Source organism: Heteronotia binoei, chromosome 18, assembly GCF_032191835.1.
Source record: "Heteronotia binoei isolate CCM8104 ecotype False Entrance Well chromosome 18, APGP_CSIRO_Hbin_v1, whole genome shotgun sequence".
NCBI lineage: Eukaryota > Metazoa > Chordata > Lepidosauria > Squamata > Gekkonidae > Heteronotia > Heteronotia binoei.
In genome coordinates, this window is record NC_083240.1 from 37,413,526 (window position 1) to 37,436,336 (window position 22,811).

The 22,811-nt window shown below is 43.9% G+C and overlaps 1 protein-coding gene across 1 annotated transcript in view; it reads right to left on the reverse strand.

Moving 5' to 3' along the window:
- NCOR1 (nuclear receptor corepressor 1) overlaps positions 1-22,811 on the reverse strand; it is a 188,040-nt gene that overhangs the window by 118,230 nt on the left and 46,999 nt on the right. The window contains 8 exon segments of the mRNA XM_060259485.1: positions 2,086-2,187; positions 4,903-4,957; positions 6,394-6,572; positions 8,792-8,882; positions 10,865-11,037; positions 12,052-12,118; positions 14,018-14,070; positions 15,901-15,957. Of these exon segments, the coding sequence (XP_060115468.1) occupies positions 2,086-2,187; positions 4,903-4,957; positions 6,394-6,572; positions 8,792-8,882; positions 10,865-11,037; positions 12,052-12,118; positions 14,018-14,070; positions 15,901-15,957 (777 nt within the window).

Genomic DNA, 22,811 nt, shown 5'->3' on the forward strand with positions numbered 1-22,811 from the left:
GCATATTTTATTTTAAGTTAAAAAAAAATCTTTAGTTCTTTAATCTCCGCTGGGCTTGTAAAACCAAACTTTTTAAACAGGGGAGAAGGCTGCTGCTTTTATGCTGCTGGGCAATTCCACCAGAAGGACCACCAACAGATAAATGTAAGCCCTAACACAATCTGAGCCGCCTATATATTATAGGCCAGTTTGGTGTAGTGGTTAAGTGTGCGGACTCTTATCTCGGAGAACCGGGTTTGATTCCCCACTCCTCCACTTGCACCTGCTGGAATGGCCTTGAGTCAGCAAGAGCTCTGGCAGAGGTTGTCCTTGGAAGGGCAGCTGCTGTGAGAGCCCTCTCCAGCCCCACCCACCTCACAGGGTGTCTGTTGTGGGGAGGAAGGTAAAGGAGATTGTGAGCCGCTCTGAGACTCTTCGGAGTGGAGGGCGGGATATAAATCTTCTTCTTCTTCTTCTTCTTCTTCTTCTTCTTCTTCTTCTATGCTTTAAGATTCTCCATAGGACCAATACTTTGTTTTAAATTGTAAATTGTTTATGTCTTATCGTTTTATACCACAAAATTGAGATGTTGGTTTTATTATGATTGTTAGCCGCCCTGAGTCCATTTGGAATGGGTGGAACATAAATCGAAAGTAAATAAAATAAAATAAAATAAACAGTTGCGTTTGTCTGTGTCATTCAAAAAGTTTCTCTCTCTGCTACCTCATCTTAAACAGATACACACATGGCCCGGCCCAACACGCCCCGACCTGACAAGGTCTCATTTGTGTCAGATCCAGCCTTCATAACAAATTAGTTTGACGCCTCTGATCTAGGAGATCTCTGGAAGAATTAATAAGAGATGCAAAAGAGAATCTATATACATAATCGATGTATCTCAGTTACACTGAATGTGGGTAAAGATATTAAGGCTCAGAAAAAGAACAGAACAATCAGAGGTGAGGATTGTTTTTCCAAGGACATTTTTCAAGTTTTCCAATAGAAAAATTTGAAAGTTTGGGGGAGCAGGAAAGAAAGCCTCCCATGAAATATTTTTGAGGGACAAAATCATTATCTAACAAAATATTTCACTTATTCCAAATGTGCAGTATTAGAGTGAAGGACTTTCTCAGCTTTTCCAGTTAAAAAAATTAGGACATTTTGGGGAGTTCTGGGGGGAAAACTCATACACAATGGACATTGTCAACATTTTCTTTGTTTAAGGTGTAAATAATTTGAGCAAGAACTAATATGTGCTAATCCTTCCGTCTGTAAGAAATCCTTCTGTTTGTAAATCTGGAGCGGTTTGCCCATTATGTAGAAGACAGGAATTGTTGGGTTCCAATATTATAGCCATTTGATCTGATAAAGGACATCAAAATGCAGGAAAGAGAACCAGAAACGCATCTCATTCAACTTCAACTTAAAGGAATTGGTTTATCACATCCAGACCCACAAATGGAATGAAATTTTAATGAACTGACTTTGGAATGTGTGGGACCCCGGACTTAATAGAAATGAAAGAACTTTAATTGTGTCCTGCTTTGATTTATTGTATATCGCTTGGTATATCTGTGTGAAAGTGATTAAGTTGCCCAAAGGTGCTTCCCAGTTGCCAGAGCTGTTACTGCCGGCTCCATGTCATGTTACTTCGCAAGGGATTTCTATTAAAGTTTATATAATCTGTATAAATAGAATTGGTTTAATGAAGAGAATGTCTGATAGCGCTCCTCAGTGACAACATTGCTTTGGCTACTTTACACTGAGAGTTCCTTTTATAACGTACATTTGGTGACATCACCATAACGAATGAAATACACAGTAGGATTCTCTAACTCAGCCTGTTCTACGGACAATGGGTTATAAAGATCCCAAAAATATCACCATTGTCCAGGAAGACCAGCCCCATTCATGGGCTTGGGGGGTGGCGGAAGAGGGAGCGGGAAGCAACATTAACTGGCTCTATTTCACTGTTAACATGGAGGACACCAATCCTTCAATTCAGGAGCTGAGGAAAAAATGTCAATAGTGCCAAATGTTTGGGGAACGTTAGCTTAGAAACAATAGCGCAAGTGGAAACTGGCATAGGAAAAACAGGCAACAAACCTGGTTTCTCCCTCGCCGTTTGCCATAGTTCCTTCGCACCAGAGCTTTGTAGTTTTCATTTTTCTTGGTCAAGTAGTAGTATAAAACACAGTCTGGAACATTCTGAAAAGTAAAACAAAGATGCATATTGTTCCCCATTAAATCGCAACCAACTTATGGTGACCCCATAGAGTTTTGAAGGCTAGAGACGTTCAGAGGTGGTTTGCCATTGCCAGCCTTTGTGTAGTGACCCTGGTATTCTTTGGTGATCTCCCATTAGGGAGGGATGGTGGCTCGAGGGAGGGACAGTGGCTCAGTGGTAGAGCATCCGCGTGGTAAGCAGAAGGCCCCAGGCTCAATCCCTGGCATCTCCAACTAAAAAAGCGTCCAGGCAAATAGGCATGAAAAACCTCAGCTTGAGACCCTGGAGAGCCAATGGCAGTCCGAGTAGACGATACTGACTTTGATGGACTGAAGGGGGTCTGATTCAGTAGAAGGCAGCTTCATATGTTCATCCAAATACTAACCAGGGCCAATTCTGCTTAGCAACCAAGATCTGACAAGATCAGGCTAGCCTGGGCCATCCAGGTCAGGGCAAGATACATTTATAAGTGTTAAAAATGACAAAGGTACTTTAAGGCAGGCCTCATTTCGGGCAGGAGCTCACAGCAGCAGAGCTCCAGAACCTCTAGATTTTATTGTGCTCTTTCTTTCTTACCCCCTCCACCCAATACCGTACTTGCATCTGGGCTCCATAGTTCAAACCCCCTGTGAGAATTTTGCTGCCTCTAAGATTTGACAAACTTCCTAATATTTTTCCACACACACATAAAAAAGGGAAAATGACCAAAACATAGAAAGCAGATGGAAATCTTCATCATGCCACTGTGGCCACATAGAAGAAAGTAATTTAAAAAGTATGATGGGAGGAAGGTTTTATGACAATTATTATTCAGGAAAATTTTTAAGGCAGATGCTGAGCTGACAGAATTTAGTGCACCTTCCGGTGATGTCAGGGGTGTGTGGCATATGCAAATGAGTTGTTCTAATGAGCTCCGGCACCTCATTTTCCTACAAAATGACCCCTGCTTTAAGGACAAACAAATGCATTGCAGTAGAAGCTTTTGTTAGCTAAAGGTTCACAACAGCCTCTGCCCCAATACATTTTGAAAGACTTTGTTATTCTGATTGTGGCCACTCTGCCTGGAATTTGTCTTTGAGGAGGTGGTAACCAGTTTTGCAGAACTAGAGAAAGTACCTTATCACTAAGTGTGTCTCCTTGTGAAGGGCTCTGTACTTTCCCTGCTTACTTCACTATGTCCCAACCTGTACTTCCTGCATGACACAGCCCCTTGATCATGCTGCTTATATCTTTTTCCCTACATAACTTTGTACGCATATTATATATTCTATTACTAATTGTATAGCAGCAGACCGACAAAATTTGTGGCAGGGTATGAGCTTTCGTACAAGCCCTGTGGCACAGAGTGGTAAAGCTGCAATACTGCAGTCCAAGCTCTGCTCACGACCTGAGTTTGATCCCTGCGGAAGCTGGGTTCAGGTAGCCGGCTCAAGGTTGACTCAGCCTTCCATTCTCCCGAGGTTGGTAAAACGAGTACCCGGCTTGCTGGGGGAAAAGTGTAGATGCCTGGGGAAGGCAATGGCAAACCACCCCGTAAAAAGTCTGCCATGAAAATGTTGTGATGCGACGTCACCCCAGAGGTCAGTAATGACTCAGTGCTTGCACAGGGGACTACCTTTACCATTTTTATGAGCTTACGTGGGCCACTGCCCACTTTCTTCATGAAAACTCATCCCCTGCCACAAATTTTCTTAGTCTGCAAGGTGCTACTGGATTCTTGCTCTTTTCTACTGCTACAGACAGACTAACATGGCTACCCCTACTAATTATCTTATCTACCTAGCGTGGACCCTCCACACACATCTGGCGAATCAGGCTTGGTCCACAAAGCCCAGGCGAGAACAAAAAAGATATTAGTCTCTACAAATTTTGTTGCTGTTGTTTTTTGGCAACAGACTAATAACGCTATCTGGTAAGGATGTCAATCAAAGTGTCTCTCTGCTAGATGCCTGGGCCTCAACCAAGCAAAGTGGGTGTTATGTTCACCTCTTCCTGGCTTGGACCCTTTAGGCCAAAATGGCTCCCATTAGGGAGCTGAGACGAGGATACTCTCCTTCACCCTCACTCCCCCCGCCCATTCTGGATAAGGAGTCAGGCATCATAGGCAATGTTCCCTTCTAAGCTGCAGAGGTCTTGTGAGCAAAAATTCTACTTTGTGAGCTCCTGGCATTAAAGCTGTGAGCTGCTGCATAAATTAGTGTGCTCTGGGGTCATCCTTCCAGAGCTACGATGAAAACGTGTGAGCTGGAGGCTACAAATCTGTAAGCTAGTTCACGCTGATGCAGCTTAGAGGAAACACTGATCACAGGCCAGGGAGAGCAAAGCTACAGCCTTGCAAGATAATTTTTCGCTCCATAAGACGCACCTGAGCATAAGACGCACCTAGTTTTTAGAGCCGTTTGTGTGAATTTAGAGGCATTTGTGTGAATTTTTTGCAGTATTCGCTCCTTAAGACGCACACACTTTTCCCTCCACTTTTTTTGGGAGGAAAAGTGAGTCTTATGGTGCAAAAAATACTGTAACTTGTAGGGGTTTCGTGGTTTTTCTCCCACCTGTCTATGGGTAAACTGCTACCCCCCAACACATGGCAATGTGACCATGTCAAGCAAGAGGTGAATATGTGCATACACAATAAAGGGAAAGGAAACTCTTTTATGCTCTGAGGAGCAAACACACAGACGCCCCCCCCCCCTTACCTTTCTTTCTAAGTAAGAAGCAATTAGGCCAAAGTTCTTGGGGTGCTGGACAAACCTGTAGAAAGGTACGAAGACAAGGGCAAGTGTCAACTGCTGGCACATTCTACTTACATACCTTTAAGCTTCCAAGACTAGGGAAGCAAACCTAACCAAGTCAACCCAAATGTTATTCAATGGAGCTTGCTTCCAGGAAATCATCTTTAGGACTGAGCCCTAAAAATGCCTCCTAAATTACCAGAACTGTGCATGCTCTGTGTTTCAAATAAAAAAAATATTCTGTGCCAAGAACTGCTTAATTTTGCAACTTCTACAGATTTAAATGCAAAGTAGCAGGCAAAATACTTTATAGGGCAACCCCCCTGACCACCACTAAACTCCTAGCAGAAACACACTTTGCCACTCTAGAGGTGTCTTTCATTGAGATTTCAACAGGATCGTCCTGAAAAATTCAACCTTAACTTCAGAGTCATGAGGGCTAGAAACGTGACATTTTTTAAAAATCGCCGACAGTACCCAGATGCCGCATTCTGCATTCGGAACCCATTCCAACACTACAGCAGAATTCGTACAGCCCTGATTACTCAAATAGTAATCAAGTAGCAATAAAAATAATACTGCAGATAAATTGATTGTACTTATATCCAGTTTTTCATCTTTGGTATTCATGGCAGAGTACATGAGAGTGACTTCAGTTTTCACTATAGTGGAGCCCAGCTTGACTGGACTGCCTAGCCCAATGTTCTGTTTCCCAACCCTAGCCACCTAAAATACCTCTGTGATGCTTAGAATCGTAGAGTTGCAAGGGACCTCCAGGGTCATCTAGTCCAACCCCCTGCACATTGCAGTAAATTCACACATACTGCCCCCCCCCCAAATTCACAGGATCCGCATTGCTGTCAGATGGCCATCCAGCTTCTGTTTAAAAAGCTCCAAAGAAGGAGAGACCACCACCTCCCGAGGAAGCCTGTTCCACTGAGGAACCGCTCTAACGGTCAGAAAGTTCTTCCTAATGTTGAGCCAGAAACTCTCTTGATTTAATTTCAACCTGTTGGTTCTGGTCCTACCTTCTGGGGCCACAGAAAACAATTCCGCACCATCCTCTATATGATAGCCCAAGCCCTTGAAGATGGTGATCATATCACCTCTCAGCCACCTCCTCTTCAGGCTAAACATGCCCAGCTCCTTCAACCTTTCTTCGTAGGACTTGGACTCTGGACCCCTCACCATCTTTGTTGCCCTCCTCAAAGATGGTGAGGGGTCTGGAGATTGCTACAATTGCTTGTAGGCAACTGCTTCCCCCTTTTTCTCCCCAGAGTCCCTGGTACTCGGAAGCACACTAAATCTGAAGATGGAGGCTCTAGTGTACTACCTCCCCTCCTCCACATTGATTTCTCTCTCAACAAGAGCAACACAGCTGATAGTGTTAACAGTTCCGAAAAACAGACTTTTCATGCACACCTTTCTCTCCCCGCCCCCACCCCTCCCAGTTACTTTTCTTTGAAGATCTCCTTTTCGTGGTCGGTCCAGACGTTCATGAACTGCCGGTCCTTGTACACCTTCATGGGGTCTTCCATCAGGCCGTTCATGTTAATAAACTTCACGCGCCTCTGTTCCGCATCAAACATCATGGGAGGAATGACGGAGAGCTGGCGCATTTGTTTCTCGTTATTCTACAAAAGGGAAGGCACACCCCACCATACATTTTTAATGGTACACAGCTTCTGTCTTTGCTTAAGGGGACCTCGAGTCAAGTCATCGCAACGTCAGTAAACAGATTTTAAAAGCTGGGCTCTCGCGGTGACTGTCCCGTTATTTATTAAGAAGACTAAAAAAAGAATCCGTCCTTTTGGCAAGGACATCTCCGTTCAGTCCTGGTGCCACAAAGTTCTCTCAGAGTGTAAGTGCAAAGGCTTTGAATGCTTTGCCAAATGCAACACTAGGCACCCTGTAAAACCACTCTGCGCAAAAACAACTTCTGGCTGTTTCTGTTTGAGAGCCCGGACGAGTGCAAGAGAGTGGTGAGGATGGAGCGCACGGGCTGAGGAGTGGTTCTGGCCAGGCTAGAAGCTGCCAGTCTCTAGGCTTGCCTTGCCTATAAGGTTGATGTGAGGCTGTAGTGCTGCTCGCCAGCCCCAGCCGTGACACGATGATCTCCTTGGACTGAGGGGAGAGCTTCCCATGGGATGTCTTAAAGTAAATACAGATGTACTGAAAGGGAAGGTCTGCAGCCCCCTAAGTCAGCTGGTATAAAGCTCACAATTTGTTTTTATTTTATTTAGTTTATATCCCACCTTACGCCACAATCTGCTCACTCTGAGATATATAAATCTGCATTTCTCAGAGCATGCACGGAGTACTCCCGCATTTGGAATTTGTTCCCTCTAAATTAGAGATTGTAGATTCCAGACTGGTGTGTATCTTTAAAATATTAAGCATGGCCTCCACGCTACCCACCAGAAGTAACTGAAGCCTACTTTATGGGCAGAAAGAATGGCACTTTTAGAAGACGACTACGACGACAGTAGATTTATATCCTGCCCTTCTCTCTGAATCAGAGTCTCAGAGCAGCTTACCATCTCCTTTATCTTCTTCCCCCACAATAGACACCCTGTGAGGTGGGTGGGGCTGAGAGAGCTCTCCAGAAGCTGCCCTTTCAGGGACAACTCCTACGACAGCTATGGCTGACCCAAGGCCATTCCAGCAGCTGCAAGTGGAGGAGTGAGGAATCAAACTCGGTTCTCCTAGGTAAGAGTCCGCACATTTAACCACTGCAGGGCTTTTGCAATGCAGATTCTGCTGTACCGTCATTATGAAAAATCTGTATATGAGTAAGATCGGAAACTTTGAAAATGTAGCACCGAGAACGATCGTATGAAATTGTTGGTTTTAATTAGATGGTTTTAAGGGAATTTTAAGGAAATTGTATAATGTTGTAGAATATTGTTTTTATTATGTAATCTTTGTATTTTATATTATGTTGTGAACCGCCCCGAGCCTGCTTCGGCAGGGAGGGCGGGGTATAAATTAAATGTTGTTGTTGTTATTATTATTATTTTGCAGTAGGAACTCCTTTGCATATTAGGCCACACACCTTGGATGTAGCCAATCATCCTGGGGCTTACAGTAGGCCCCGTAAGAAGAGCCCTGTAAACTCTTGGAGGATTGGCTACATCCGGGGTGTGTGGCCTAATATGCAAAGGTGTTCCTGCTACAAAAAAAGCCCTAACTACACCAAACTGGCAGCCACTTAAGCTGCTGCCTGTGCCCTTCTCAAGCTTCCAGTTTTACCCCTCTCTTCTGCCTCTGCCAAAACACCGACACATGCATCTCTTCCATGAAGCCTTTGCTGTCTCCCCAGATTACAAGGCTCCTGCCTTATTCTCTTCCTTCCCTTCCTTTTGACAGCCCCACCTCTGGTCCAACCTTAAGACTGTAAGATCCTTGGGGCAGGCACTTTTATTTTATTTTTTTGTTGTTTCCCTTTTTAAAAAAAAATTGAATCTAATCCAAATACAAGGGGAACATAAGGAACATAAGAGAACATAGGGAAAATAAATAACAGAATTGTGAATACAAAAACCCAATTTAGGTCACTGGATGCATATAACAAGCAATTTTCAAAAACAATACACAATATGCTACGTATTAAGAATTAAGAAAAAGCCTAGAATTTATTCTATTAGGCAAAAAGGAAATATTCCTTTGGAGCAGACACTAGCCTGTTGGGTCATGCAGAAACAGCACAACACGAACAGAGAACAACCGACGCTACCTCGAAGTATACTTTTATGGAGTTGGACAACACGGAGCATTCCCCCCCCCTTTCAAATTTCTTGACAGAACCCCGGAACGGTAGCGTTTTCCCGTTTTTCCTTTTGCCCATCCTCACCTCCTGCTCTGAAAGGCCATCAATTATTTCCGAGATTTCATGCTCACTTCGAGCAATGGTTGCCGAAAGGCCAGCCCCTCTTTGACCAACCCTAGGAATGTAACAAGAAAAGAAGTCCCGGCTGAAAAAAGGAAACATTTCAGAATCAATGCGGGCCTTTCGCGAGGCAGAGGGGAACCCTCCAAAAACAGAACACATATTCATTGACAAAGACAGAAACATTAGACATTCATCACACATTGTTCTAATACAGTTCTAGAGCTAACAACCCCCTGAGGCATCGAAGGGCAACAGAGTCAGGACTGATCAAAGGAAGTGCTTCTTCACACAATACAGAGTTATCTCATGGAACTCACAGCCACAAAATGAGCTGGAGGCCGCAGCTTAGACTGCTTTTCAAGGGAAAGGACTGGCATTGAGCCATGGCAGCTAAGTGGAATCTCCTTATCTGAAGGCATTACACCTCCAAGTCCTAGAGACAGAGGATAGGCAACGGCTGTCACAACCTTGCCTTGCTTGTCACCTTCCTTGAGACCCCTAGCTGGCTGCTGTTGGGAAAGGGGATGCTGGACTACGGAGACTTTTGACCTGACCAATGTTCCCTCTAAGCCACAGAGTCTTGTGAGCAAAAATTCTACCTTGTGAGCTACTGGCATTAAAGTTGTGAGCTACTGCATATATCAGTGTGCTCTGGGGCTATCTTTCCTGAGCTAAGACAAAAGAAGATGATATTGGATTTATATCCCGCCATCCACTCCGAAGAGTCTCAGAGCAGCTCACAATCTCCTTTACCCTTCCTCCCCCACAAGAGACACCCTGTGAGGTGGGTGGGGCTGGAGAGGGCTCTCCCAGCAGCTGCCCTTTCAAGGATAACCTCTGCCAGAGCTGTGGCTGACCCAAGGCCATGCTAGCAGGTGCAAGTGGAGGAGTGGGGAATCAAACCCGGTTCTCCCAGATAAGAGTCCGCACACTTAACCACTACACCAAACTGGCTCTCCAGTTTGTGTGACCTGGAGGCCAAAAATCTGTGAGCTAGCTCACACTAACTCAGCTTTGAGGGAACACTGGACCTGACCAATAGATTCATATGACAATACTTCATTACCAAGTACCTTTGGGCCAACAGTGACACATACAAGTTGGCTCTCGAGCCCTAGTCTGGGCTCGAGAGTCCTGCAGCAAGCACAGCTTATGAAAGCCAGAATTCCCAGTTGCCGTTTCCAAGCTGGCACAGTGCAGACGCAGAGACTACGCTTGCAGAGGCTCAGCATGTGGGGAATGGGCCTGGCAGTCCTCAGTTCAAACTCCCCCTCTGTCACAGAGACGCTAGGCAGCTATCGGGGGCTGCGGTTTCCCATTGCTTGAGCTTCACGTCTATCTAACCATACAAAGGATTATTAGGGTTTGTAGAATCTTTTGGGCTCAAGTGCCGTGTTCTACTTGGGAAAGTTTTCCTTCCAGACGTTTCGTTCTCAGCTGCAGAGAACATCCTCAGTGGCGTTGCAGCCGGAGCAGGCACTCTGACCTTCTTGGCTTCCACTCAATGCACAGCAGCCAAGAAGGTCAGAGTGCCTGCTCCAGCTGCAACGCCACTGAGGATGTTCTCCGCAGCTGAGAACAAAACGTCTGGAAGGAAAACTTTCTCCTGTAGAACACGCCACTTGAGCCCAAAAGATTCTACAACCCCTAATGATGTTACCAGCCGTGAAAACCTGAAATCTTTCATACAAAGGATGGTCTGCTCTGTAGGGCAGTTGCCCGGGTGATGGAGGGCATGTGCATCAAGACGCTTTGAAGCACACTGGTGGGTCTGAAGCTGGGCTGTGGCCTGATGTGCCTTGTGCCATACAGCACACACACACAAAGCAATGTACAAATGCTTCATAATAATTCCCGCTGTGCTGCTGCTCTATGCAAGCGTTTGATTCTCTGAGTTACAGAGGATAAAACAAGTGCCACATGGCACCAGTCTCTGGAGGATTCTGAAATGGGTGCCCTGCATGAAAAGTCCCCCCCTAAAGGCCATTAAAAGACATCACATGAAGGAGTCTCTTCCCATGGGATGACAGCTACCTTTGAAATCGTTCCTGCTGCTCGCGCTGCTTCCGGATTTCGGGGAACTGTTTCTCATAATATTCCCGCGTCTTGCTCTCCTTGGCCTTCCTACGGGGGTTGTTTTCTATCCTGTCGACTTTTTTCTCCCATGCTTCCATCAGCTGATCGTAACGTTGGCAGATCTTCTGCTCCTGTCGAATGCCACAGACGAGGTATGAGAGATCAAGAGGTCCGAATGCAGCAGAGCATCGTCGCGTCACACGAACCAAACGGCGGCGGTTTCAGCTGCAGAGGCGAGCTTGAGAGAAACCCACAGGTCTCCAAGCCACCGTGAGCAGATTTGCACGGACCGCTAGCGAGAGGGGCCGTCCAGCGTGTGACACGGTTCCCTGACTGTGCAGCTTATGGTGCGGCTCTGCCCGCTTTCCAGCACAAAGACAACACAACCAAAGTCATCGTGACTGAATAACTAAGAATGTATTGAAACAAAATCACACAAATATGTACAACGGAAGACTGAATAGCAATGCCAATTCCCCAGAAGTTTCACAGTTCCAGCAAAGGAGTCCCAATGAACAGGAGGTCGACTTGATTATTGCTGCTTCGAATCCTCTTCTAGCATAGGGGGCTCCAACCACACCTCTCAACCAAAGGCAAAAGCTCAGGAAAAAAAATATCAAAGTGTTTCTGATGCATCATTAAGTTGCAAAAAGCTGCACAGCCCACAAGATTCTTTTTCAGTGCATCCAAAGACTACACATAGAATTCCCACTGGACAAATGGGACAGAAAGTCTCCAGTAAGATTTCAAAACGGCACTAAACTCCAAAAAGCTCAAGGCCCGCTTTCCGGCACGAGCAGAAGAGGGGAACGGCCATTTGCCTCGTGCTTCTGGTAGAGCTAGGGAATGTTCGGGGGTATCAACCTGCGCAGGCACAATCCCGTAAGGACCAACGCTGAAGCCCCAGTGAAGAAGCTGCACAATGGGCCGAGCTCAGTTCATGGACGTTCTACTCAAGGAGAAGAATTCTCCCTCCCGGGCAAGCAGGGGGTAGCTCCAAAAGGGGTACTCCCCCACCCCCAACCACAAGCACCGCATCAAGATTAAAATCTTCTTAACCTGCAAAACGCTTACAAGCAAGACAGTTTTTGCGCTCACACACACAGTCGCCGAGAAGTTACATAAACGTAAAGAGGAACCCTTACCCTTTGTTTCCTGGCATGATTCCTCCTCTTAAAAAACAAAATCAGCTTCTTTCTCATGACTTGGTTTCTGGAAAAGATACACAGCCCAGTGAGAGAGGGGTCGCCCCCGAGCCAAACGGGTGCATTTGTCTTGCATTTGCTGCCCCAGCAGAGATCTGAGGGGTTACAGAACACCTGAAAGGCATTTGGAAGAGATCAAATCCAATGTTCCAATCAACTGTTAATATTTAACCACAAGCTGCTGGAACTGGGAAACGCCACAGAACTATTTTGCATTGCTGCAAAGGCCGCTTAATTAAATCCTGTCGATGCAGTGGACTCGTCATTTTTAGGCATGACAGAACGATCCTGGGTCTGGGGCAGACGAGGAATACAAGATGCAAACACAGGATATCCTTCGCTCAAGTCATCCTGCCTCAACCTTGCCTTCAAGGCCTTTAAGGCCTTCAAGGAAGAAGGCTCATTCCACAAGAATTCAATAATTGCTGTATTAAGATCAGACCAGGGGTTCAGCCAGCCCAGCATTTTGTTTCCAACTGTGGCCGGCCTGAGGCCTCTGAGAAATGCACAAATAAGACACAGATGGTTTTCCCCTGCTTGCCTCTGGCGCTTGGGATAGACTGCATCTGTATATGGGGGTTCCGCGGCTATATAAATTTGTCCTCTACAAATGGTGCTGAGTTCTCTCTTTAAAGGCAATCAGTGCCTCTTGCACCCATGAATCTGTCAAAGCCGTCAGGTGCTACACAAAGAAACACGCCTAGAACCCAACCGCCGAACAATTTAGCTGATAGTTTCTGAACCGCTGTTCAGTTGTCCCCTCTCTGTAGCCGTGAAGCTCTTCTTTCTGGTCCTGTCTACGGGACAAAAAGAAGCTGAATTCTCCCTTGTCTCCAATACCATTTTTGTACTACCATCAGTACAAGCCCTACGATTCTTCCCACACCTCTGAAGGGCAGCGCACGCTTTTAAAAGCTGTTTGTTGCGGGGCACAAGGAGGCAGGGAACACTGCACTCTGAGAAACTTGTTTGAGTTTTGCATGCGAAGAGTTGGGCAAGTCTTTCAATCGTGGCTGATGTTTTCCAAGATCTTAAACCTTTAAAGCATTCGCTGAAACGCATCCACCGTCACCAGCGCTCTCCATGAAAACAACACATCTTATATATTCTCAAAAAAGGAGTGGCTTTCCCACCTCTGTTCCAGTAGCTCTTGGTACATTTGAAACCGGTTTTCCACTCAGCATCATGTAATCCCAGTAAGTCTGTCCCACATCCTGTGCCCCATTTAGGGCCTTTGCGGTGTCTTCATTGATCAAAATATTTCTATCCCAACTTTCCCAACAATGGCAGCTCAAGGCAGCATACAACTTGTTTTTTTCACCAAGCCCTGAAATCGCTCCCTGTCTCTCATCGCCCCCTATTTTGTATTCAGCATCAAGGCTGAAGAAGTACTTTGTGGAATTCAAAAGCTTATTATTTTATATTTTGACTGGCCCTAGTAAAAAAAAGTATTATGTGACACTCCTAGAATTTGTCTATGGACCAATACAGCTATTGGCAACCTCAGTTATTTAACAGCAAACACAGTAAGTCACTAGACTTTTTAACATTTGTGGCACAAAACCCATCTTGTTCGTTTTTTAAAATACTCTCAGTAGAGTCCCAGAACTGCTCTAGAGACTCTGAAAAACAGCTGACTAAGAAAAGAGTTCACACCCAGCCTGAGCCATTTCCCTTGAGCTCTTGCAACTGATCCCGCAGTAGCTTTTTAAGAGGCTCTAGAGTTTACAGAAATCACATGAAAACTCAAGGGGAGAGCTTGGAAAGGAAATGCCAAAAGCTATCTGTGCACACACATCTTCCAGAACCGTAACCGTTTGCGCACAGAGGCCATCGAATCTCAAACAAGAAATTTTTACTCCCAGATTGCTCTCGGAGAAAGCATGACACAAAGTGAAGAACTTACGTTTTGATGTTTTCATGGTACACCTTCGTGTCTGATGGCTGATTATACAGTGGCTGTGGGACAGAAAGATGTTATCTTTGTATTTATCACATTCACATCCAAAGCTACTTTGCACCAAATCAGGTCATTCACCATTCCAGCCCCGTATTGTCTCCTCTCTGACTAGACGTGGCTCTCTAAGATCTCAGGCAGAGAAAGCACTTTCTCAGCTCTTCCTACCTGAGATCCTGGAACAGAAGGAGCTGAAGATTGTTCCTGGGATGTGTGAAGGCCCAAGGCAGGGGGGAGGAAAGTTTATTTTCTCCCATGGAGTCTCTCAATTTTTCCAAGGGAAAATTGGAGGCACAACGGAAAAACTGTTATGATTTCTTCTTCTTCTGGAATGAGTGAGATACTTCGAGACAAGGTTCTACTCAAAGTGTGCAGCTACAGCATAAATATATTCATGGGAACTACCTGCAGCAATAGATGAGAATTTGTACATATACGTATACAACATCCTCTCAATCTCATCTTTAATGTTAAATGTTAGTAACACATTAGGGAGTACAGTGGTTCAAAGATACAGAGTGTAAAATATCCAAGTTTGCCAATAGTCCTACCTACTGTGACACTGAAACTGTTTGGATGCAAACAATATGCTTTCGTTACCAAAAAGTCTGTTTTTCAATTTTCAACTTTTATTTTTTTTTTCTACCTTTCAGGTGGCATAAATTAAGGTGATCGCACTGAAGGAGCACCAGTTCGTGGTGCTCTCTCATGTTCTGTATCTTTCAACTTTTACTTGCAGAAGACGTAAAGCAATTAAAATTTTAAATGTCATATAATAGTTTTATATGTTAAGTTACGAACAATGAATTTTGTACTGTTAAAAGCAATAAAGCTAGTTACGTTTAATAGGAAAGTAAGTCTTCTGTATACTGTAATTTCTCCCCCAAAAAATGTTTCCCCTGCGGCGTTAAACTTTCTAGAAATAATATTTATCTGGGACTTTCTCCATACTAAATGCAAGATCTGCCAGTGAACACCCCAAGTCAGACTACTGGTCCATCTAGGGCAGTTCCATCTTCCCAGTCCAGCTATTCATTGGCATTGCCAGGGACTGACACAAAGTCCTTTGGCCTCCCAAGCAAGCACTTTACCACTTGGTGCCACAATTCCTGATAACGTGTACAAAATCAAAGGTTAAAATAAGCCTGCTAGAAAGGGAATCCAAACAAAACAAGCGCTATAAAAACACAGCAGAGGAGCAAGAGAGCCAAGTGTCCAAATGCAAATTGCTAAATAGTTGGGAAAATCAACATCGCACCAATATCTGAGTTTGAAGTCTAGTGGGCCTCCTTGGGGCGCTAGTCTGCAACAGCAGCAGATCCTAACGAGATACGCTGGCTTTCAGCATGACAAGATCTAACTTCAGGACAGAGCTTCACACTTGGGCCTTCTGATAACAACCGCACTTGCGGGAATACTTCCCAATATTTCTAATTAAGAAACACTGACATTCCGTTTTTCCTTCCAAGCAAACACCCAAAGCAGCTAGCAAATAACTAGCAAACAGTAAAACTTGTTGCAGTTCAATAACCCAAACAGTATAAAAGCCGAGGAATCTGTAAAGTGGGCCTAAGACTCACTTCAGATCACATTTCCCAACTCAAGCCACTAGGCTGAGCTGCATGTTGTGTGCCAGCCAAAGCTTCCAATCGTTCAAAAACAGGCCCGCAGGGAAGTAGCCTAGTCGACCTGCAAACACTGCAGCTTTTCTCTTAAAAATGCCATGCCCGTATGGGGGAAGGAGAAGTACACAGATTCTGGGTTGCCCCTTGGAAGGAAGATCTAGAGCCAGTTAAGAGGGAAAGCACCAAGGCTGTCGCAGGGCTGCTTACCAGTTCAACTTTGGGACCGAGGCCTTCAAAGATCCGATGAGCTTCCTCAGCTTTTTTCTGCAAAGGAAAAGGTAACATTCACTTAAGCCAGAGAAAGAAGAAACTCTTCAGAGGCTCCATCCTTTCCTTCCCCCACCCCCTTTTAGGATTACATTTCCAGTGTGGTATTTAAGGGGAAAGCTACAAGTCAGAAAATCCCTTGAGGTTTAGGCCAAGCTTTTGTCTCAGGCTAGACCAGAAGTGGCCAAACTGAGGCTCGGGAGCCACATGTGGCTCTTTCACACATATTGAGTGGCTCTTGAAGCCCCCGCTGCTCCATCAGCTGGCTTGGGGAAGGCATTATGTCTCTTTAAATCTCTTCTCCAAGCCAAGCCAGCCAGCAGCTTGGAGAATGCATTTAAAGTTAAAGCTGCTTTCTTTCCACCTCTCCCCTCCCCATCTATTTTCCTTCCTTCCTCCCTCCCTCCCTATCTTGCAGCCCTCAAACATCTGACATTCATGTCTTGCAGCTCTCAGGCATCTGTATTTATTCTATATGGCTCTTACATTAAGCTAGTTTGGCCACCCTTGGGCTAGACACTCTCCACCCTGACAGGCATAGCCAGGCTAGCCCAATCTTATCAGATCTTGAAAGATAAGCAGGGTCATCCCTGGCCGGTATTTGGATGAGATAGCACCAAGGGATAACAGAGATGCTACACAGAAGCAGGCAATAGCAAACCACCTCTGAGTGCCTTTTGTCTTGAAAATCCTAAAGGGCCATTGGAAGTCAGCTGTGACTTGACGGCAAAACTAAAACAAAACAACCTCCCAAGACATACTCTCGGCATCAACAACTTTTGCCCATGAAACACTTAGGAGAATCTTACACAGATGAGAAATCTTGAGAAGAAGGACAACAGTAAAACCGTGAAGACGGCATTTGAAGAGCTCTGCTGGGTCAGACCAAAGGCCCATCTTTTCCAGCCACTTGGCTTACAGAGTAGACCAACCAAGGCTGCTGCCTGGAAAGCCTACAAGGAGGGTCATGGAGACCAAAGCCCCCTCTGATGTTTTCTTCCAGCAATTGGTATGCATAGAAACACTGCCTCTGAAAATGGAGGTCCCCATTTAGCCACAAGGGCCAACAGCTACTAAAAGGTAAAGGTAGTCCCCTGTGCAAGCATCAGTCGTTTCCGACTCTGGGGTGACGTCGCTTTCACAACGTTTTCACGGCAGACTTTTTACGGGGTAGTTTGCCATTGCCTTCCCCAGTCATCTACACTTTCCCCCCAGCAAGCTGGGTACTCATTTGACTGACCTCGGAAGGATGGAAGGCTGAGTCAAACCTGAGCCAGCTACCTGAAACCAGCTTCCGCTGGGATCGAACTCAGGTCGTGAGCAGAGAGTTCAGACTGCAATACTGCAGCTTTACCACTCTGCACCACTACTAACTTCAGCTACTAACCTTCCCCCTAAAGGCTCACAGGGCACCTATGCCTGCTTTTAGACGCTAGTCTTTTAAATGAAATTTTGCCAGATCTGTTTTAGTATTTTATTACCCATTTCCCACCCGCTAATGTTTTTATGGCACTCCTAAGATTAGTTTATACTGTTAAGGCCTTTCTTTCATGGTTTTGCAACTGTTAAATCCGGAAATTTTTTTTTCAATTGGGGATATCAGTTTTGTTGTGCTTTTTTTTTTTTTTAAATTTAAATTTTATTGAAACATTTAAATAAATTTGAATAAATAACATTCCCCAACAAGGGGAACCAATACATAACCTTGCAAATACCGTCACATCAGATATTACTAGTTAGAGTTTACAGAAATAAATAAGTCAGAGTCAGAGATTACTGGGTTACATCCATTCAAATATTAGTAGATCATAAAATTCATATATTTTGCCGGCAGTTTCCCAAATATAGTGTCAGATCCATTCACGTGCTCAAGGAAGCTAAACCACTTTTGCAAAAACCAGTCTCCCGCCTTAACAGTGTCTAGCAAAGTAATAGTAGTAGTCAGTTTATCCTGAAGCAGGACATCCCACACTTTATTGCACCAATTCTGGAGTGGAGGGCTATTAGGTTGTTTCCAATAGGTAGCAATCGTGATTTTACCAGCAAGCAAAAGTAGTGCAGCTAGTTCCTTTTTTAATGTTGAAAGCTCCAGATTAGGCCATAGGTTTAACAGAACCACTGCGGGAGTACATGGAATGCTAACCCCTACTATTTTTGATATTATTTCCAAGATAGATCTCCAGAATTTATTTATCTTTGGACATTCCCACCAACAGTGGATAAATGAACCCGGTAGCCCACAACCCTTCCAACATAAAGGGTCAGCCTTCGCCCTACCTCTAAAGAGTCTAAGAGGAGTTGCATACCATCTTGCAAAAATCTTGTAATTTTGAAGTCGAAAATAAAGTGATTTGGATTTAAATAAAGGAGATTGCCAAAGCTGATTCCATTGGTCGTCATTAATTGAAATTGAACAGTCTTTTTGCCAATTATTTTGATGATTAGATGGGCATTTCCATGTTTTTAGGTTTAGGAGGGTATACATCATAGAAATAACTCCTTTTATGGAGGTGTTACCTTTATTGATTAACTTCTCAACCGGGTTTAGTGGTCTGTTATGCATCACGATGGGAATTACTTGATGCAACGCATGATGTACCTGTAGGTACTGAAACCACGGAATAGAGGTCTTAAACTTATTTTCCAGTTGGGAGTGAGAACACAATTTTCCACCAATAGAAATATCAGTTAATTTAAAAATGTTGTTTTCCCTCCAGGCTCTAAATAGAGATTTGTCTTTACCTGGGGGAAACCAAGGTTGGCCAAGAAATGCCATAATTGGAGATGATGCTGGTGAGATAACATTCCTCCATTGGTCCCAAAGTTGTAGGGTGAACTTTAGAAATGGGTTTGAAATTACATACTCCTTTCTGTCTGCTCTCGGGTACCAAATGAATTCGTGTAAAAGTAGACTAGGTAAGTTCGCCTTTTCAATTTGGACCCACGCAGGGTTAGAGTGTGGAGACGCATATAAAACAATAACTCTCAGTTGCGCTGCTAAGAAGTACGTATCCACTAATGGAGCTGCCAAACCTCCCATGTTATATGGTTTAGCCAATAGCGAAAGGGCTATTCTAGGTTTACGGTTGCTCCAAAGAAAGGACGACCACTGCGACTGCCATTTGGAGAGCTCCTTTTTGGGGATCGGAATTGGTAAATTTTGAAATAAAAACAACAAACGCGGAAGAAGAAAAGATTTAAGGAGATCAATTCTTTCTAGTAAGGAAAAGTTTAATTTAGACCATTCCCTTAAAGTAGCGGTCATAGAGCTGGAGAGAGGACCATAATTGGCTTGAAATAGTTCTTCTAACTTTAATGGGATTTGGATCCCAAGGTGCCTCCACGTTTTAGTTACCCATTTGAAAGGTTGGGAAGATTTTATCAATGTCTGAAGACTTGCAGAGATGTTGATAGGGTAGATTTCTGATTTAGCGAGGTTTATAGAGAACCCAGAGTGTTTGCCAAATTCGTCCAAATTGGATTTCAGATGCCTTAAAGATGTGAGAGGGTTAGTTAGATAAAAAACCATATCATCAGCAAAAAGGCTTATTTTGTATTCAGACTCATCAATTCGAATGCCCGTAATTTCTGGGGAGGTTCTAGTAAGGAAAGCAAAAGGCTCTACAGAGAGAGCAAACAATAACGGGGACAGGGGACAGCCCTGTCTGGTACCTCTAAATAAGTATAATTCCTCGGATCTAAAGGAGTTAGTGAGTATCTGGGTCGATGGGGCACTGTACATTGCGGATATAGCCTTGCAGAAGCCTGGGCCAAAGTTCATAAATTGCAGTAACGTCTTTAAATAATTAACCTCCACCCTATCAAACGCCTTCTCGGCGTCTAGCGAGAGGATCAAAGAGGGGGACAGGGACAACTTTGCCAGATGAATCAAATTTAAGGATTTGCGAATATTGTCCGTGATGGAACGGCCAGGCATGAAGCCAGCTTGGTCAGGATGAATATAATGTGTAATAATTTTTTTTAACCGTTCCGCTAACAGAGTCGAAAAAATTTTAAAATCGTGGTTTAACACAGAAATGGGGCGATAAGATGCCGGATTAAGCTTGTCTTTGCCTTGTTTGGGGATGAGAATTGTTCGAGACTCCAACCAACTGGAGGGTAGCTGACCGTCCCTCAAGACTGTGTTACAAGTCTCTAGTAAGGGGTTTAGTAACGAAGATTTAAATAATTTATAAAATTCCGATGGGAAACCATCCCTGCCGGTAGCTTTATTGTTTTTAATTTTTGAAAGAACCGCAGTTAACTCAGTCAGATTAAACGGTCTATCTAAGAATTCTGCATGTTCGGTTGAGAGGATGGAGTTGAAATTAATAGATCTTAAATAATTATCAATGTTCTGACAATTGGGTTTTCCAGATTCATAGAGCTTTGTATAGTACTCAAAAAAGACTCTCAAAATTTCCTTCGAGGAGGAGTGAAGGACTCCCTTTGCGTCACGTATAGCATGAACAGAGGTTAAAGATTTTTTTTGAGCAATACGGAATTTCAGGTATCTGATTGATTTGGACGTTTTTGTTAAATACCTTTGCTTAAGATACATAGATGACTTCTGTATAGAGGAAGACTCCAGAAGTTCTAACTGCTTTCTAGCTTGGTCTAATTTTCTTAAAGTTTTCTTCCCCCCAAATTTTTGGTGTCTATTTTGAAGCTCTGCAATGCGTAAGTTTAAATCTGTAGTGGTTTTTCTACGAGCTTTGTTACAAGCCGAGGCTATGGATATGAGATTGCCTCTCATAACCGCTTTAAAAGCGTCCCATACAATCGTTTGAGGAACCCCACAATTGGTGTTAAGATCAAAATACGTCTGAATTTGCTTTTCTATCTTCAGACGAATCTCTTCACTGGACAATAGTAGCTTATTCAGAGACCAATTAGGTCCCTTTCCATCAGAATCCTGGGCTAATAGTTCACATTCAACCAGTGAATGGTCCGAAATATTTCTAATGTCAAAATCAGCATTTGTAATACAGTTGATTATTGACTGTGAGACAAGTATAAAATCAATTCTCGAATAGGAGTTATGCACTGGGGAGAAAAAAGAATAATCTCTAACATTAGGGTGTAGGTTACGCCATGTGTCAATTAGCTGAAATTTGTTAAGAATCATGCCCAGGGCTGAAGAGGGAGGGGTCTGACCCTTGACAGATCTATGATGGTTTGATTTATCTAAAAAAGGATCTATCACCAGATTAAGGTCACCGCCAATTAATACATTGCCCTCTTGAAAGTTTCGCAGCTCTAAGAACGTACTTTCTAGAAATTCATTCTGTCCAGAGTTAGGGGCGTAGATTGAGGCAATTGTTGTAGGTACCCCGTCTAATTTGCCTTTGATAAATAGAAATCTTCCCTTGGGGTCTAGCTTTGTTTGTGAGCAGACGAAAGGAGTATGTTTAGAAATTAAAATAGCTACCCCTCTTGCCTTGGAAGTACCAGGAGCTTGATAAGATTGGACAAACCACCGTGATTTAAGGATGTTGACATGTTTTTCCTTGATGTGAGTTTCCTGTAAACAGACAATATTTAATTTTTTCTTTTCCAAATAGTGAGATATACGTTTGCGTTTTATAGGGTTTTTAAACCCCCTACAATTCCAGGAGGCTACTTTGATGTGATCGGCCATATAACAACACTAAACTAACCAGGGACCAAGTGTCCAATTTTAAAAAACGATTAATAACCAACAAGGCGTTAACTAACCCTAGACCACCCCCCAACTCAAAAAGAGAGAAGTGTATATTACTTTATAAAGATTGTGTCAATATTAACTCTCTCTCCCTTCCTTGGGCTCAAAATCAACAATCCCTAAATTTAGGGACAACCGGGTAGCAGACCAACTGGAAAGGTCACTACCCAAGTTTTTTTTTTTTTAATAATATAAACAAACACAATTTCCCCAGTTCTGGGGAAAGGTTTCACCAACCGCCTAAACTAGGAGAACAAGGGAGAAGTACTCAGTGTACTCCCTTAAAGTGAAACTGCTTAGCTTTACCCGGGGAGCAATAATTAATGTTGTTTAAGTACACACTATCAGAATTAAGGCTCATTCACCACCCCCCTATAGCGACAGAAAAAGAATACATATCCAGGCTTCTTTAACATTAAGGTTAGATCAGGAACAGCAAACATTAACAAACAGCATCCAATATATTCTTCCAGGAGAAGACAGACATTCAGATCTTCAGGGTGCTTCCAAAGGTGCGGAAGCTTAAGACATTTTGAAAGACAAAAGCCCGCCAAAAGTTCCTCTGTCAGCCGTAGCGTCATTAGATGGAAGAAAGGAAAGGAAAAAACACATAAAAAGAGGGAAATCAAGCAGGTATTCAAACAAGTTATTAAGATTAGTCCTTTCCTTCACTCAGTCTTGTAAAACAGCGGGGTTTCCAGAGATGTAGGGATCATGTAGCACTTTGAAATGCAGAAACCTGCCACCAGTTTTTCCGGGTGGCGCTGCAGCTTAGAAAAGAAATTAGCCTTCAAAAAGGATCTCGTGCAAAGTTAACAGCGTGGCTCTTTCAAATTTCCGAGGCTAACGGTTGTGGCGCCAGAGACGAAAAAACAAAGCGGGATGTCTCCAGAAGTAGAATTAAGACCAGTCAAATTCCAGTCAACGTCGTTTCACCGGTACTGTCTTCTCTTGATAAATCTTCTTCCTCTGCAGGTGTCAGCTTTAAGGCTAGAGCATTCAAAAGCACTTTCCCTGTCTCTATATCGCATGCCTTGTATATTGCTCCGTTTTTAAAAACCAAGATGTCAGACGAAGGGCTCCATCTAAAGCGCACGTTAGCTGAGTGAAGTTTCGATACAAAGAGCTTGAGCTTCCTCCTTTTCAT